The sequence below is a fragment of the Perissodus microlepis genome, chromosome 9 (assembly GCF_051167445.1).
Source record: "Perissodus microlepis isolate ML-2025 ecotype Zambia chromosome 9, ASM5116744v1, whole genome shotgun sequence".
Lineage (NCBI taxonomy): Eukaryota > Metazoa > Chordata > Actinopteri > Cichliformes > Cichlidae > Perissodus > Perissodus microlepis.
The window spans coordinates 33,132,126-33,150,892 of record NC_140469.1 but is presented as its reverse complement, the minus strand read 5'-3'; the positions used below and the strand labels follow the sequence as shown (position 1 = coordinate 33,150,892).

At 41.1% G+C, this 18,767-nt stretch overlaps 1 protein-coding gene across 7 annotated transcripts in view; it reads left to right on the top strand.

Moving 5' to 3' along the window:
* Nucleotides 1-8,936, top strand: part of LOC146380916 (receptor-type tyrosine-protein phosphatase mu-like) — a 212,951-nt gene extending 204,015 nt beyond the window's left edge. For all 7 annotated transcript variants that reach the window (XM_084940255.1, XM_084940254.1, XM_084940251.1 and 4 more), the window contains 2 exons: nt 5,277-5,412; nt 6,054-8,936. In XM_084940255.1, coding sequence (XP_084796381.1) covers nt 5,277-5,412; nt 6,054-6,107 — 190 coding nt within the window. In that variant the 3' untranslated portion in view covers nt 6,108-8,936. The remainder of the gene's footprint in view (nt 1-5,276; nt 5,413-6,053) is intronic.
* The last annotated feature ends 9,831 nt before the right edge of the window (nt 8,937-18,767 follow it).

Below are 18,767 nucleotides of genomic sequence, written 5' to 3'. Positions count from 1 at the left end.
TCAGTTGACAGAAACACAGGAGAGCCTCACCCACCTTCGGGCTCACTTTTATCCACAATCTTTCTGACTGATGTGTGGAGAAAGCTCCATCCCACAACTAGAGAATACACATATGTGAACGTTTCTCAGGGCAATGTGAAGGCAGTGTTACAAGATAAATATATATGGTTAGTGCTTATTTTCTGATTATATTGTTTTATGTATTTTAATAATAAAGGCTTGTAAAGCAAAGCCAGTTTTGACTCATAAACCAAGTGCTCAGCCAAACTGAAAAACAGGAAGTTTTAATAGGCATATTAATAAAATACAGGAAACCAGACAGAAAAAGCGGAACTGGTAACACAGAAGGAGTTGTTTGTATCGAGGCTATGTGTGACGTGTAAAGGACCAAAATAACACCTATATGAGACACATTTTTGGCTTCTAATGTTAGAGATTCTGCAACTGGCTTTGGGCTGTGCAGGGCTCTCTCTTCCGGAAGATGATTGAATAAAGAATTATAAATGTTTTGACCGCTCCTGAGTCGGGTTTTCTCTCTTCTATCATGGGGATCAAAGAATCGGGTTTAATATTTGGTGTTTCCGCCTGGTTTCCCTTTGCAACGGAGAGAACAAATGTGGCCGAAGGTGGGATCTGAAATGAGGCGAACAGAAGATTTAAAGGTAAGCACAGCCTGTTCAAAAAAGCAAATTGTGCGTATTGGATGAATTCTAAATTATCTGTTCGCTGAGTTGACGATCTTCACTATTAAATTGGCTCAGTAGTAGTAAAACTAAATTTCTGAGAATAAAAGTAAAGCTTTGGGGTAACAATAATGAAACTTTGAGAATGACAGTACTGAGTTAAAGGTAATATGGTATTTCATGGTGAAAGAGAAAAGAAGTTAATGTGTGTGTTAACAAAAGACAGTAGAATAGGTAATTGGCTATTTCTTTGAGATGTTAGAGATTCTGCAACTGGCTTTGGGCTGTGCGGGGCTCTCTCTTCCAGAAGATGATTGAATAAAGAATTATAAATGTTTTGACCACTCTGAGTGGGGTTTTCTCTCTTCTATCATGGGGATCAAAGAATCGGGTTTAATAGCAGCTAGGCTTGATAGATTATATATCAATCAGACGTATAATAATAGACTAGTTAAGGCAGAAATTTCACCTGTTGGTTTTTCTGATCATCATTGAGTGACTGTAGATATTTCCTTATTGATGCAGTCTAACATTTGTTCACGCTGGCACTTTAACCTGCAGCTGATTCATGACAAAGAGTTCTGTCGAGCTTTTTCTGACTTCTGGTGTCACTGGAAACAAAGGAAAAATGACTTTTGCAAAAGGTGCTCTTATAAAAACTCGGATTTCTACTATTGAATAGATGCCCCAACCAGATTTTTCTTCAAGCTGGAGAAATGGGTTTGCGAGTCACACCACGTGATGCACTTAAGGCTTCCAAATGGGAAGGTAACATCTGACCCAGTAGAAATGAGGAAGCTCGCCATTGACTTTTATGCCAGCCTCTTTAGTGCTGACACGTGTGACCCTGAATGTGTGACGAGGATGCTGGTGGGGCTGCCACGGCTGGATGAGGCTGAATCGGCTGTGTTGGAGTCTGCTATCTCTTTTGATGAGATGTCTTCAGTGGTTCAACAACTCAACGGTGGTCGGTCATCAGGAGTTGATCGTCTTCCTGCGGAATTTTACCAGGAATTCTGGTCCCTGCTAGGAGAGGACATTCATGAGGTTTTCACGTACTGTTTGACCACTGGGATCTTGCCAATAAGTTGCACGAGGGCAGTTTTGACTTTACTGCCAAAGAAAGGGGACCTGGGCTTGCTCAAACATTGGAGGCCTGTCTCTTTGCTTTGTACAGACTACAAGATTCTTGCAAAATGTCTTTCTAACAGGTTGAAGAACTGTTATCGACATGATTGTCGATGTGGATCAAGCATACTGTGTCCCTGAAAGAACTATTATGGACAACTTGTTTTTAATTAGGACATTATTGATCTGGCTCAGAGACTTGGATGTGGGGTTTTTATCTCTGGATCAAGAAAAAGCTTCTGATAGAGTCGATCACCGCTATCTGTTTAAAACTTTAGAAGCTTTTGGGTTTGGGAACATTTTCATTTCTTGGATCAAACTGTTGTACTCAAACACTGCTGTCATGTTAAAGGTGGGGGAGGGTTAAGTCGGCCTGTTCCAGCTCAGAGAGGCATCAGGCAGGGATGCCCCTCTGAGCTGGTATGTTGTATACGCTGGCCATTGAACCCCTTTTACACCATCTTAGACAGGGACTCTCAGGTTTTACCTTTGACGAAGCAGGAAGTCCGGTAAAATTGTCAGCTTATGCTGATGATGTTACGGTTTTTATAACCATATTAAAACACTCAGACAGAAACTGGACTTATATGAGCAGGCATCCTCCGCAAAGGTTAACTGGTCAAAGTGTGAAGGTTTCATGTTGGGAGGGTGGGTTGATGAAGAGGAGCCAGTGTTACCGGCACAGTTACAATGGAACAGGGAGGGACTGAAGTGTTTGGGAGTGTTTTTGGGAACTGATGCTTTTCAAGGGAAGAACTGGCAGGGTGTTGTTGAAAAAATTGCTGCCCGGTTGTCTCGATGGACTTGGGTCTGGCCACCGTTGTCCTACAGGGGGAGGACTTTGGTTGTTAACAACTTGGCTGCTTCTATACTCTGGCACCGTGCCGCTGTTTTTGAACCTCCGGCCTCTCTTATCAAGGAGATACAAAAAAGACTGGTAAATTTCTTCTGGGGAGGGCTTCACTGGACCAGGTCTGCTGTGCTGTCTCTACCTGTGTCAGAGGGGGGTCAGAGTTTGATTGACCTTCACAGCCACATCACAGCGTTTCGTCTTCAGACAGCACAACAGTCTCTTTATCAAAAACAACAACCACCCTGGTTCAAGACTGCATCTATGCTGCTTCACAGAATAAAGGGCCTTGCATATGACAAGCACCTGTTTCTCATAGACCTGACTGGCATGGACCTTTTGCAGACCTCTGCTTTTTACCAGTCTGTTTTGACTGCTTGGAAGACTGAGAACAGTCTCTCTGTACTTTAAAAACAATTTTATGGTGATGTTGGTGAGGAGCCTCTTTTTTACAATCCCTTGATACCAAGTAGAAAGCTCAGCACTGCTAGTGTGCAGAGGTTCCTCATAAATGCTGGTCTAACCAAGCTGGCAGGCCTGAGGATAGCAGGGCAGTGATGGATCTAAGAAACACTACAGCACCTGTGGCTTGGCTGTCCAAGGCTATCTGGCCTTTTTTCATCGCTGCGGCAGTGGCTTGCTGGCCTTGGAAGGGTCTCTTTATCCTGGGTCCGAGGTACTCTGCAGTGGAGCGTAGGAAGGTTTGCTTGATTAATTTTTTAATAGGTCAGGCTAAGATGAGTATATGGCATTCAAGGAGGAAAAAAATGAAGGGAACAGGATCTGTTAATTTAGAAATTATGTTTAAAGGGTTAGTAGGTGCACGTTTGAAAGTAGAATTTGTTTATAAGATGTTGTCCAACATTGAAGAGTTTGTCTCTATTTGGGGAATTAATGGAGTTTTGTGTAAAATAACTGATGATAATTTAGTTCTGAATTTTTGAAAAAAGCCAAATGGAGTGTTTTCTGTTTCTGTCTTCATTTTTGTGTTTATTGTATTTGGGTGGGGTTGATGGTGGGAGGGGAGGGTTGTTCATATGTTGATTTGGCATTCATTTTCAGTTATGGTTGTAAGTTGAAGCATTGTGTGTTAGAGGTCAAAGGTCTCCTCTCCTTCCTACACTGCATGCTGGGAGTGTGAGTCATTGAATGACTGTGGAGCTGCTGAAGGAGATTTGTGCATTTAGAATATAAATTCTAAATGCACAAATCAGTCCACACCCATCAAAAAGTCTGAACGAATGCCTGTCGTCATTTATTGGACTGATAATTGTCGGTTGGAAAAATCGCCCAACCTTAATGGTTAGTTGGTTAGTTACAAGGTAAGACAGGTTTATTTCATTGTGTTGTATAGAGTGAGTAGGTTTAGCTAATTGGCCAGTTTGACTTTGAGCCATGGCGTCCCTCCCCAGTGAGGGTTCGCCTCCTGTGAACAGTGAACAGATAGAGGCAAGGACAGGTGAGGCTGAAGATCGAACTGCAGGTTCTTTGAACTTGTTTGAAGACGATTCCTCATCACAGTTTTCTGATATTGTTTCACAAGATGAGCATCAGCAATCCTACTCCTTACAAGACATAAACTCATTTTAAGATGAAAAAAATTTGACGGACAGTCTATGGATTATTTTCCAGATCTTGATGAGTTTATAAAATCAGTTCTAAAGATAAGGAGAGTGGTCAGCTATGAACAGTTGAGCACACTAAAAAGATTCTAAGTTGAGGATGAAGAAATTAGGGAAAACTCATTTAAAGGCACAGTAAAATGTTCGGAGCACTAAAGGTGGTGTTTTGGAAGGTTTCGCTGTCTTCACAGTTGCTGTAGATTAAGAAGTAGGCTTTTGTCTTTTAGGGCACCAAAAATGATGGATTTTCCTAAAGGATCAAAGAAGACCTTCCGGAGTCGATGTAGTATTTCTGCAGCAGGTTCTCCCAGACGTAGCTAGAAATCCTTGTACAGACCTCACTTGGAGAAACACACCGTGGATCTTCGGTGGTGGGTGGTCCATGGGGCCATGGCCACAACCAGACATGTTGCACATATGGACCGAGTGTAGAGGGTAACTGTGCTTTTTGTCAAGCTGAGCACACCCTGCAACATTTGTGGATTGGGTGTCCCAGGCTTGTTCTTCTCTTGCCATTACTGCAACAGTGGTTGGCTGGATATGGACAGGTGCTGGAGAATACAATGTTCATTTATGGTCCCAAAAACAGCAGCACAATGGAATCAGATTTATCTTTGCAGCTGTCTTACGGGTTGGGCAAAAAGGGGAATCTGGCTAACCTGCAGAAACAAAATGTAAAGGTCTACAAATTTAGAACTTATGTTCAAAGGTCTGGTGTCTGCATGTATTATGATAGAATTTACTTCTTATATAATGGTGGCAGGTGTGGATCATTTTATTTCTGTTTGGTTGGAAACAAATGTCTTGTGTACAGTGTACAATGATTTGCTTGTTCTTGGTTTATGACAATTGTAAATGTTTTTGTTTTTGAGGGGTGTTCTTGTGAATATATGCAGTAATATTTTTATGTGCTACTTTATGTAACTGTTGACAGAGAACTCAAAAGTCAAAGGTCTCATTTCTCCTGACTCCTCTGTCCTGTCTCCTCCTCAGGAATGGCGGAGGTCGCAGTGGTGTGTTCTGCAGTATCAGTATCGTGTGTGAGATGTTGCGTCAGCAGCGCTGCATCGACGTTTTTCACGCTGTAAAAACTTTGAGGAACAACAAGCCAAACATGGTCGACCTGCTGGTAACCACCAACCTTCATCACAGACACTGGCTCGCTTTAACTTTAATTATTATTATTTCTATTCTCCATTTCTTCAGTGGTTTAGCAAATTATTTTGTATTTGTATTTTATGACTGAAATGAAAAAAGGTTAATTTTACAGTAAATCAAAGAGGAACTTAACACTGAATCCATAACTGTATTTTTTAAGACTAAAATATAAAAACATTTTCTCAGTAATAATGATATATTATTATTATTATTATTATTCATAATTTTCTGTTATGTTTTATAATAATTATTGTATTCTATAAACATACACTACCGGTCAAAGGTTTTAGGACACGCCAATTTTTCCATTTTTTTATTGAAAGTTATGCAGTTTAATGTCTCATTGCAGTCTGACATGAAAGCATAGTACAAATACTGTATGCACCTAGTTGATCAGGGGTTCATCCTGCAGCAACATAATGACCCAAAACATAAGTCCAAGCTGTACCAGAACTACCTCAGGAAAACAGAACGTGATGGTGAACTTGAACACATGGAGTGTCCAGTGACCAGTAGTGGATACTGAGTTGTTTTTACATCATACTGTGTAATAAAAAGTGTTTCTTTTCTAAAAATGTGAATGAATGACATCTGATGTCTGTGTTTCCATAGGAACAGTATAAGTTCTGTTATGAAGTCGCTCTGGAGTACCTGAACTCTGCTTAGAGCCTCCTTCAACACAGAGGAGGAGGAGCAGAGAGCCTACTGACTGAAGAGGAGGAGGAGGATGAAGGCATGTTTACACTGCCTGGTTTGAACTGTTGGATTCTGTGAGCGACGCTCAGCGTTCACCTCATGTCACTTTGTGTTTTTTTTTTACCCTTTTGTTGTTTCAATGAAACTGAAACGATAAAAACACCATCAGAGCGGGTCGCCTCACCTGTCAGCCATCCCCACCACCAGCACAGGAAGTCCTTACAGCCAGGATTCAAAACAGGATGTCCTTGCAGTCATGTTTTGTACAGGAATCTTTAACCGTGTCCGATTGCTGGTTGAAATCAGCTGACCTGTCAGGAAGAAGCTGCTGTCCGCGGAGAATCATTAACTCTCGCATAAACCCTCTTACCTCTGAGATTGAAGGGACCCTAAAATCAGATTGACTTTCATTTGTGAATTCATGTCATGTCAAGAAGTGTGAACTTAATCATCCCTCTGGAAACAAGACTGAAAGGTGGCTGGATCACGCTGACCAAGGTAGCTAAGATGGTTTGACCCTGCAGAGGCCCAAGCCCAGGAGGCCAGAGGAAGTCACTCGGCCTGAATCTGAGTGCCATAGTCTGGCCAGTTATGATAAAACTTATTTAACCAAACAAACTTCACCAATTTGAATCTGCCAACTCATCCCCCAAAGAGGCCCAAAATCAAACCAAATCTGGCAGACATCACAGAGCCAGAGTTGTCAGAACACGTGTCTGCCTTCACGCAGCCGAGAGTCTGCAGACACTCAGCTGAGTCTGCCAAAATTAGCAGAGTCTGCAGACACGCTTATTTATAAAGATGTAGTGAGTGCTGGCAGCTGTCTGGTATGAAATGATCACAGCAAGTAATTAGTGATTAGTTCACCATTGGTCAAGTTGTGTACATCAGCAGTCCCCAACCTTTTTTGTGCCACGGACCGGTTCATGTCCGACAATATTTTCACGGACCAGTCTTTGAGGTGTTGCGGATAAATACAACAAAATAAAAACAGTACCGCTACCAAAAAAAAGAAGATTTATTCATAACACTCAGGAAAAGACCTAGGGAAACAGAGTTAACGATAAAAACGGTTTAAAAAATGATAAAAACCATAAAGTTCACACCCGAGCCTCAACTCTCGCAGCCTGTTACCAAACAACCGGTCCGTGGCCCGGGGTTTGGGGACCACTGGTGTACATGACATCAGAGCTCAGGCTCATTATTGTGTTTAATTAAGCACAGTCATGATTAGAAGCTGAATGATGCCAACATTTGTTAATATATTTTTCTTTATTTATGTGTAGGGATGGGTATCGAAACCCGGTTCTGTTTCAATTCCTTGGAATTGTTTGCCATTTTTGCAAATGATTCCCTTATTGATTCCAGTCGCCCCGAATGACGTCACCACGTTGCGGAGCGTCATTTACCTGGCAGGAAACATGGCGGCTCAAACGCTGAAAAGTTTAGTTATACTTTACGAGAACAGATGACAACAGGGCAACTTGCAATACTTGTAAAGTAGATATTTCATTTAAGGGAGGAAACACTACGAATATGCAAAAGCATTTGCTCACAAAACACGCGATGACCTTAAATGAATGTCGTGTTTTTAATTCCGCTCCGGACTCGTGAATCTCAACCCAGCAGCAGCGGTAACGTTTGCACGTCCTCTCCCGTTAATGCGGCAGGTAAATAATCAACTAACAGTTCATATTATGTTAGCGCGATCTGCCTTATTACAAACCTGCCATTACTGTGCATTTAGGTGACCATGATGAGACAGACAGAGAATCGGAATCGTGAAAATCTTATCAATACCCATCCCTATTTATGTGTATCATTTATTTATGTGTAAAAATGCCAACATGTTTCAGATTTTCACAGGTTTTAAATCGAAACACTTTCCTCTGATGAGTCTGACGTGAATTCATAATCTCTACAGAGCAGCATGTGGATGTGTTAGAAGAGCTTGGTTTAATCAGTTATAGAAATATGTGAGGAGGACACAGAGATGGCAGAGAGATACCAGGATATGGTGATCCCTGATACCTCATGTCATCATGGACCATCAGTACGATCCAGTTTGAGGAGCTGGAACCAATAAACCCAAATGAAGTTGATGAACTGGATCCTCAAAATAACCTCAACTCAAGGCCAATTGCTGTCCATTGTTCCAGAGCTGTGTCACTCACAGAGTTCATTGCTGAGAATGAAAAGATGATTTTTTTTTCATGTTTTCCACCTGAGGACTTGTGTATGATTCTGGTTGGTCTAACCTTCTTGGGTTTTTTTCCACTTAGATGTTTAAAGATGTTTAAAGACACATTGAGAGTCATCATCCGTTTTCTTCTCTGACGTTTAATCTCTGCTGCTTCAGATTTAAAAGTAACTGAACTGGAAACATCGAAGCACATTGTCCTTCGTCTGGTCCTTGACTCCCATCACTTTGTGGTTTTCAGTGTTTCTTTGTTGTGTCGTCATGCAGCAGGTGGGCGAGGCCAGCTGCTGGATTGTTTCAGACTGTTAATAATGTACATAGAGCAGCGGGAGGCAGGAAGAAGAATATTTATTCCTTCATTTGTTCTTGGTGTCCATGCCATCCTTGTTCTCCTGAAGCACACAGAGAGAGACAATCATGGTGGACAATTTCAGCGTTTCGCCAACAGAATCACAGGTCGCGGTCTCAGCCCGGTCCTGTGGGTGTGGCTTCACCTGAACCCTGTCGATGAATGGCTCTGGTGCTGAGGAGAACTTAATGAAAGCTTTTATTTATGTTGCTGATTCCAGAATATAACAAATAAAAACCTGTATACACTCTCCAGCCTGTGTCTGTCACCTCACTGAGCCAGCCAATCATACTTTGTGTTGGGCGACGCACGTAAAGCACTTATAAATGTTTCAGTTGTTTCATTTTTCTTAAGAACAGTTCCCTGATTAAACAGAAATTGTAAAAAAACAAAAACAAATCAACAACGAAACTAACCAATAACCTAAGCTGGGTGAACTAAGATTAAAACATGAAAAACCCAGAGCACGGATACATAGAAAAACTTTGAAACACGACATGAACACACAGACTAAATGCACACAAGAGGTGATCAGGGGAAGTGGAGACACATGGAGAAACAGCAGATTAGAATGAACATAACAACGTCACAGAGTAAAATTAGAAGAGTAAAATTAAACACACTGAACACAGAAACACAAGACTTTGAAATAAAACAGGAAATGTGGAGAGACAGATATGACAACACAAGCTTGACAATATGGAACACACAGACCTAAAACACATGACAGACTGGACAAGAAACCAAGGACACAGATGATAGCAATGGCTAAACTAAAACTTAACTAGACCCTAAATAAGAATAACACAAGAACTTATAATCACAAACATTACATAAGAAACTCAAAAATACAGAATACAATCAAAACGCTGGCTCAGAGACCCAGCCCCTGACAGGTATTCTGGATAAGTTTTGTGACCCACAGGTCTTTAGTTTCAAAGGCTGTCAGGGTTGAGATGATTGTGCCGGTCCAAGCCAAGAGTGGAACCCAGTACACGTACAGACTAAGTAAGGACAGGATCAGAAGTTCAGTTAAAATCATCTAAAATCAGAATTTGGAGTAAAAACTGAGAATAACTATGCAAACAGTTTGGGTACAAACCCAAAGTTCACAGTAAAACTGAAAGGTTCAGTAAAAGCTGGAGTCCTTTTCAAATATTTTCTGTAAAAATCAGTAACCCCTGAATACTGAAGTGACTATGACATGAAATGATGGTGTAGAATAAGACTTAACAGTTTCACTTAGGGAACAGAGTCCCATACACAAGTAGAGGATGGTGACCGACTCCTGGCAGGAGATCCAGGATTTCAAAGAGAATAAAACCCTTTCAAAGCATCTATTCCATAGCGACCAGAAATTATCAGACCTCTGGTTTCTATGAAAGCTTTTCTAAGGAGCTTGGAAAGAAAAGTGTCTGGACTTGTTTAAGTTGCTTGAAGACGTTTCACCTCTCATCCGAGAAGCTTCTTCAGTTCTAAGGGTCAAATGGTGGAGAGTCCCAGATTTAAACCCAGTGGGAGTGTCCCCCCAAAGAGGGACAAAGAGGACCCCCTGATGATCCTCTACCTAATCACATGAGCCGAGGTGTGAAAATGGGTGTGGGACACAATCAGCCAGGGTTTCGGGTGAGCTCATTATGAAACCTGGCCCCACCCTGTCATGTGATTTCCTGAGGTCAGATGGCCCAGGATGTGAGTGGGCGTTAAGGCGTCTGGGGAGGGAACTCAAAACTGGATTATAGATGGCAGACAGTTGGTGTCGTAAACCCCCGCCTCTGTTCAAAGATGGTCGCTCACAGTGGACATAGATGGCTTCTTTCACTCCTCTTTCAAACCATCTGTCCTCTTTGTCCAAAATGTGAACATTGGCATCCTCGAAAGAGTGACCTTTGTCCTTCAGATGCAGATGGACAGCTGAGTCTTGTCCTGTGGAGGTGGCTCTTCTATGTTGTGAAGTGGCTGTTTGGTCTCTCCAATGTAGAGGTCTGGGCATTCCTCGCTGCACTGTACAGCATACACCACATTGTTAAGTTTGCGTTTTGGAGTAATTAGGACCCTACACCACCGGGCAGAACATGTTCCCTCTAAGCCTGAAGGGAAAAAGAAGGAACACACACATGTAAAGGAAGCACTTAAAACATGCGGCTATCCTAATTGGGCGTTTATAAAGTCAGCAAAGATGCACAGAAAAGAAGATCAGACACCAGCGAGGGAGGATAAGAAAGACAGACGCAACAACATTGTCATCCCCTATGTAGCCAGTGTATCAGAGAAACTCAGGAGAGTTTTCTCCAAGCATGACATCCTGGTGCATTTCAGACCCAGCAACACACTCAGACAAAAACTGGTTCACCCGAAAGACAAAACTCCAAAACACAAACTTCATGAGTCACAAGAGCAACTCCTTGACAAACATCTAAACCCCCATTTCTAAAACCATACAGTAAGGCTAAACAAAAACACACACCATGGTCTTTGAGTCAGTCAAAAAAAAACACAGACCGAGTAGCAGGTATACCTGCAGAGCCTCAACATGCAACAAGAGGAAACAGGAATGAGATAAAACTTTTTTTTAAGCATGCAATTTCTTAAAAACAATGCTTAAACTGTAACAGGCTGTTTTACAGCTGATCAGAAGCTGTAAAACAGCCTGAAAGCCGACATCTCACAGATGCTGAGACTGCGGATTTAATCACTCTGTAACCCACACCGGTTTTCACACCTTGGCTCATGTAATTAGGCCGAGGATCAATAGGGGGTCCATGACCCTCTTGGGGACACTCCCAATAGGGCTTATGAAATGTTTCCAAGAAACTTAAACTTAAATGAAACTTAAAGAAGTCCAGACACTTTTCTTTCCAAGCTTTCCTTAGACTTCCTGCTCTATCGCTCAGTGTACTTCAGACCTGTTTACCATGGCAAATCTCTATATTCTGCCTTATTCACTTAGTTATGAAACAGTCTGCCATTGTGTAGTGTTGTTGCCACTGTTTTTGTTTTTTTGTTTTCCAAAAAATTACCTGAACAACCGGACAATTAACTGAACAGTAAGTTGTGTGCTTAGAAACCAGGAGTAGGTTTTAAAGAAGAAACGGGTTAACCAATAGAGACTGTTTCCAGAGATTGATAAAAGTAATGTAGGACCTTTTACTAGGACAAAGTTAATTATATCTGTTTTTAGTTTACAGTAGTTATTGAGGGTGTCATTTAATTAGGTTAACTCATAAAATGAGTTAAAAAGGGGGAGACTGTTACGAAATAAATATATTGTTAGTGCTTATTGTTACTTGTTTTAATATAGTTTGCTTCCAGTTTAAGAGAGGGCCAACTTTGAGTATAAACTAGGTCGAAGGCTGACAGGAAACTGCATGCTTTTGCAGAGAACAGGAAGAGGTGCAGACAGAAAGTGAAACTAAGCAGAGTGCACTCCAGATCGAAACTGTGTGTGACGTATAGCAGAACTATATATACGCCTTTTGGCTTGCAATGTTTTTAGAACTCTGGGTGCGTGCTCGTGTCTACAGTTCTCTGTTTCCGGAAATGTACAATAAAGATGATTTTTTGAGCTTGACCACTCTGAGTCGGAAGTCTTTCTTGGTCGGTTTACACTGGAAGGGAAGTTTCACTGATCCGGCCCACTTCACATCAAAGTGGGATGTATGTGGCCTGTAATGTGACATGAGTTTGACACCCCTGTTTTAAATGATGCAGGAACCCAGTAACTGTGACTAAAAACGTGAAACAAATGCATTTTCTATGACTTTGTTGGAGTTTCTTGAAGGCTATTTGAAGCTGCTTCTACATTCTGAACCTTCTTCAGCTCTGAACAGATTGTTGTTATGAATAGCTGTGTGCGGCAGGCAGGGCTGAACCTAAACTCAGCTTTATTGCTGGGTAAATTAACACAAACAGAAAACTAGGAGAAACTCCGAACTAACTCACAGACAGAACACACATCCAGGAAGGAGGGAGAACACGACGCTGGACAGAGGGAGACAAAGACACTAAATACATGAGGGATTCAGACAGGGAAGAAGCACAATCAACTGACAAGACAGGGGAAGCATAGCTGAATGTAGACACACGGAACAAGTGACAGTCAAAGTAAAACAGGAAGTATGCAAAAAACACAGCGACACAGGCTACGTACAGGCAACAATGGGACAGACAGAGACACAATTGGGGAACAGGGGAATAAACATAGAGACAAGACTATACATGGAGCATGGGACAGCAGGGAGGCAAGACAAAGGAGTCCTAAAGATTGGATAAGAACATCAAGAGAGAGAAGGAGAGAACACACACAGGCATGACTAGGGGAACAGGAAGATAAACATGATACAAGACTGACTTAACAGTGGAGGACACACAGAGGAAAGACCAAGACAAACAGGACCAGAGACCAGACAACCTAAACTAGAAATACAGATAACCAAATGAGGAACAAGTCGCACAGAGAAAACAATAATGAATAAACAAGACTCAAAAAATCATAAACACAAAATACTGAGTCAACGACCGACGTACCCTAACAAGTATGAATCACTGAAAGATTTCAAGCACACACTTTGTCTAATAAACTTACATCTTTCATTCTTTATACAGATTAATGAGCTGTGGTTTGTCAGAGATCAGCTGTGATTATCTGGAAGCAGCACTGAACTCCAACCCCTCCCATCTGAGAGAGCTGGACCTGACCTACAACAACCTGCAGGATTCAGGAGTGAAGCAGCTGTGTGGTTTGTCTGGAGAGCCCGCGATATGGACTTGAAACTCTGAGGTCAGTCACCATGTTTTAGTTGTGCTGTAATATTGTGGCAATCTGCCACACCTATTTTTTTCTTATGAGTAATTGGTTTACCCTCTGCACACACATATTTTTTTGTCAGCCAGTGAGATTACCAACTCTTCCTTCCCTTCTTCTTTCAAACTTTGTGTGGCGACCAGGTAAAATGGTGGCTGGTGGAGGCACACTCTCTGTTTCTTTGTGCTCTCTGTACATCAGTTCATCTAGTGCCTGTCTTTGGCACCATGTACTCAGCTATAGTTTTGTCAGGAACTACTTTAAGGGCTGGTTAGACTTCCAGTGCCCTGGGATCATGAACAAACAACAGGAACCTCTTGCCCTTCTGGAGTTGGCGGACGTGCTGGCACATCCAAATCACGTGATTTAAGATGACATAGCAGTAAGGTGCAGTCACGTTAAGTCTCTGTTTCAACCGCTGTTGAAAGTGACTTCTATATACCAGTTTTTAAACTGTGTTCATAGGCCAAGTAAAACCAAAGCTATGATAAATAATTCATGGTGTACTTTTTGCTGAATACCACCATTACATTTAGTCCAGGAGCAAATGGGAAAGTGGGATTTTCAAAGGACAGCACTCACAAGCACTCTCTGCTTACATGCACAAAAATAACTAAACAAAAAAGTTACGCATCATTCCTATTAGTGGAAAACTGCACCACATCAACAGATCAAAACATGATATGGCAACATGTGACATTGGGTTGATTAGGAAGAGGGGAACGTTTTGGGAGTGACTGCAGCGAGACAGTGATAGTGAGTTGTGCAACAAACAGCTGAGGCACTGCCTGCAATTTTAGATAAATAATAATCTATAAAATAAATAAATAAATAAATAATAATAACCTATAATTTTGTTGTTTGCAAAATTTGTGCATCATTTTGGATAATTTACAATTTATATTTGTATTTTAACTTGTGAAAATGAGTAAGTAAACATGTTTGTGCTTTTCACAATATGAATTCAGTTTTTTGTGTGATTTTATGGAAATTGTGTTAATACAGTTTACAGCAAGAGTCCTGACAGGGACTAGAAAGAGAGAGCATATTTCTCCTATATTGGCTTCCCTTCATTGGCTCCCTGTTAAGTCTGGAATTCAAAATCCTGCTCCACACATACAAGGTCTTAAATAATCAGGCCCCATCTTATCTTAGTGATCTTATACAGTGGCTTGCAAAAGTATTCGGCCCCTTGAACTTTTCCACATTTTGTCACATTACAGCCACAAACATGAATCAATTTTATTGGAATTCCACGTGAAAGACCAACACAAAGTGGTGTACACGTGGGAAGTGGAACAAAAATCATACATGATTCCAAACATTTTTTACAAATAAATAACTGAAAAGTGGGGTGTGCATAATTATTCAGCCCCCTTTGGTCTGAGTGCAGTCGGTTGCGCATAGACATTGCCTACCTGTGTGTAATCTAATGTCAGTACAAATACAGCTGCTCTGTGACGGCCTCAGAGGTTGTCTAAGAGAATATTGGGAGCAACAACACCATGAAGTCCAAAGAACACACCAGACAGGTCAGGGATGAAGTTATTGAAAAAATTAAAGCAGGCTTAGGCTACAAAAAGATTTCCCAAGCCTTGAACATCCCACGGAGCACTGTTCAAGCGATCATTCAGAAATGGAAGGAGTATGGCACAACTGTAAACCTACCAAGACAAGGCCGTCCACCTAAACTCACAGGCCGAACAAGGAGAGCGCTTTTGCAAAGAAAAATGGGCAAGGATTTCAGTCTCTAGATGTGCAAAGCTGGTAGAGACATGCCCTAAAAGACTGGCAGCTGTAATTGCAGCAAAAGGTGGTTCTACAAAGTATTGACTCAGGGGGCTGAATAATTACTGAATAATTATTAATTTGGAATCATGTATGATTTTCGTTCCACTTCTCACGTGTTCACCACTTTGTGTTGGTCTTTCACCTGGAATTCCAATAAAATTGATTCATGTTTGTGGCTGTAATGTGACAAAATGTGGGAAAGTTCAAGGGGGCCGAATACTTTTGCAAGCCACTGTAGTACCATATCACCCTATTAGAGCACTTCACTCTGACACTGCAGGATTACTTGTTGTTTCTAGAGTATTGAAAAGTAGAATGGGAGGCAGAGCCTTCAGTTTTCAGGCCCCTCTTCTGTGGAACCAGCTTCCAGTTTGGATTCGGGAGACAGACACTATATCTATTTTTAAGATTAGGCTTCAAACTTTCCTTTTTGCTAAAGCATATAGTTAGGGCTGGACCAGGTGACCCTGAATCCTCCCTTAGTTATGCTGCAATAGGCATAGGCTGCTGGGGGATTCCCATGATGCACTGGGTGTTTCTTTCTCACTCACTATGGCTGTGTCCCAATCCAGCAACCGCACGCTTCGTAGTACACGCACTAAGCGTACTACGTACGGTGCGTACTATAAGTACGAGAAGTGCGGAAGTGAGAGGCGTGTGAAATGGGATGGTCTAGCCTTCGTTGCGCTGCTCAGGTTGCCTAGCAACCATGATACTAACCGCGAGAAACGTTTCATACAGCTTTGTTTCACAGAAATGAAGGAGAAAAATGTTTTTTTGGTCATTAATTTTTTTTATGACATCACTTTGATTAGTTGAGTATCCGAGGCTGAGACCACAGGACTGTAAAACATGATTGTTGGGCTTCATTTCTGGACTGAACACTCATTGTAAGATTAGTTGTAAATAACAATTAGCTGATGTTGTTCATGAGACTAAAATCATCTCACTTTGGTAATGTAAATATAATATGGCCAATATTATATTCATTGTCAGATTATTATGATATATATATATATTACAGGATATATTACAGCAGTGAGCTTGAACTCTGTGTCCAAGATTCAAGTTGCAGTTATTTATATTTCCTATCACCTTAAATCTTCACTCAAAGACAAGTATCTTTAACAGTGTATATATAGATGTACAAATCAATTTCCCGTTAGGGACAATAAAGTTACCATTGACCATATACATAAGAGACAAATATTGTTCGTTTAATTTCTTGGCATTATTACATTTGGCTCAATGCTTATATATATGTGTAAAAAGTTAATGTACGAGCTGTGATAACTGTGTCTGATAGAATGAAGAGTAGACTGATATATGAAATATTCCTTTATTGGGTGAGAAAATCAGACCATGTCATAACTGCTTTAAGTCATACAGAATAGATATCAGAGCCTTAAACAGGCTGACTTCTGCTAAATGGGTCAAACTGGGCAGAAAGTCTACAAACACATAACATCCTTATAGAATGTGATGTAACACTATAGATCAACTTACCTCAGAATATATAAAGCATATAAACAATTACAGCAATATGATGCAACAAACACAGCACTGCTACTGATCCAAAATACTCAAAGCTTCATAGAACTGAAACAAACATTTATTTTAGCTCCATTCTGCTGCTGATACATACTTTAGGTTTCTGAATATTAAACTTGTTGCTGCCTTTCATAGTGTGTAACTTGACGGCCCTGAGTACTTTCTCCCACACTGAAAACACTGGAATCATAAAATTATGTGAACATTACCTAATAAGACTGATTCAGGACAGACAATTAGTGATTTTAAACTTTTCTAGCAGTCCTTCACAAACAGGGAACAGTCTGTCTATTCTCTCCATCTGTCAGCTGCTGCTGGCTCTTCCTCCTCCTCTTCCTCACACACTGCTGAGTTTGTCCTGGTGGATCATCAGGGGTGCAAAGCCTCACAGATGATGTGCAGCAGTGGGTCCCTCAGTCTGTCCTCACTCTGGACACTTGCAGTTGTCACACATGGAAATCAAATGTGTGATAAGCTGCAGGATTCAAACACAAGTGTAACTTATAAACACATGTTCATACTTTTATTCCACAATCAGAGAGAAAGAAAAAGAGAGAGAGTGCAGGACAGACAGACAGGTGACAGTCTCAGGTGTACACACTGCTACACAACAGCACAAGAGAAGGAGGATTTAGTGTTTGTGTTATTACGAGTGCTAAACAAGAAGAGTTCCCAGATGGTACAGTGGACACATGTGTGACTCCTGTGATTAAAGCATCTTTCTTTCAGCTTAACGAGTGAACCGTCAGCTCGTTCAAACACACGTTAAAGTCCGTTTGGCTCGACACCACCGAACAGAGGCAGCAATATAACATAGCTAACATTAACAGTGCAGTGAATCCTGCTTGTGCCGTGATATTCAGGACTGCAAACCGAGCAGCATCACTGACTTTCTGCTTGTTGTGTTTGTGGATATATGACTGACTTTAATTATCCACAAAATCATCACATTCTCTGTAAGATTAAGGTCGACTATTGAACAGCGTATATTTTAAAGTAAAGGCTCTAAAACCAAGTTAGTACAAACATCACTAATGTCACATAACTTTGCCGACATGTGGCCAACAGTAATGTTTTAATGTTCTTCATTATTAAACATTTGCACATAAATAAGTGACATGATATTCAGTACTTATTTTTAAAAGTTTACTCTTTGGCCGCCCGCTTCAACCATCCGCCGTTTTTTTCCGAACAAAATATCCACACCCACCACCGCGCTATGAATTGTGGGATATGTGGGGCCATGAAGTCTACACCGGACCACGCTTGAAATTTAGGGAAATCAACGGCGCATTTGGAGTACACTTCGGATTGGGACAGCCGTCGTCGCGTCGTGCCGCTGTGACGTAATAGGTCTCAAAATGCGTACTCAGGAGCGTGCGGTCGCTGAATTGGGACACAGCCTATGTGTTAATAGCCCTCTCTGCATTGAATCATTAGTTATTATTAATTTCTGGCTCTCTTTCACAGCATGTCTTTATCCTGTCTCCCTCCTCCTGTCTTCAACCAATCACAGCAGATTGTTGCCCGTCCTTGAGCCTGTTTCTACTAGAGGTTTCTTCCCGTTAAAAGGGAGTTTTTCCTACCCACTGTTGCCAAAGTGCTTGCTTGCTCATAGGGTGTGATTTTGTTTTTTGTTTTTTTTCTGTATTGTGGGGACTTTGCCTTTCCATATATAATCTGCCTTAAGGTAACAGTTGTTGTTATTTGGAGCTATATAAATAATAATTCCAACTAATCGATTGTTTTTTAAATAAATTCTTTCAATAATTATTTGATTTATTCCACATATTTGTAATTTAGTGGCTCCTTAGTGTATTTTACACATTGTTAAATATCCCAATTTTTTGATCTTTGGGCTGAAGGAGGAACAATTCTCGGTGTATAAATGCTCAATCAACAATCTCTTTATTCCATACAATTGTCATTATTCCA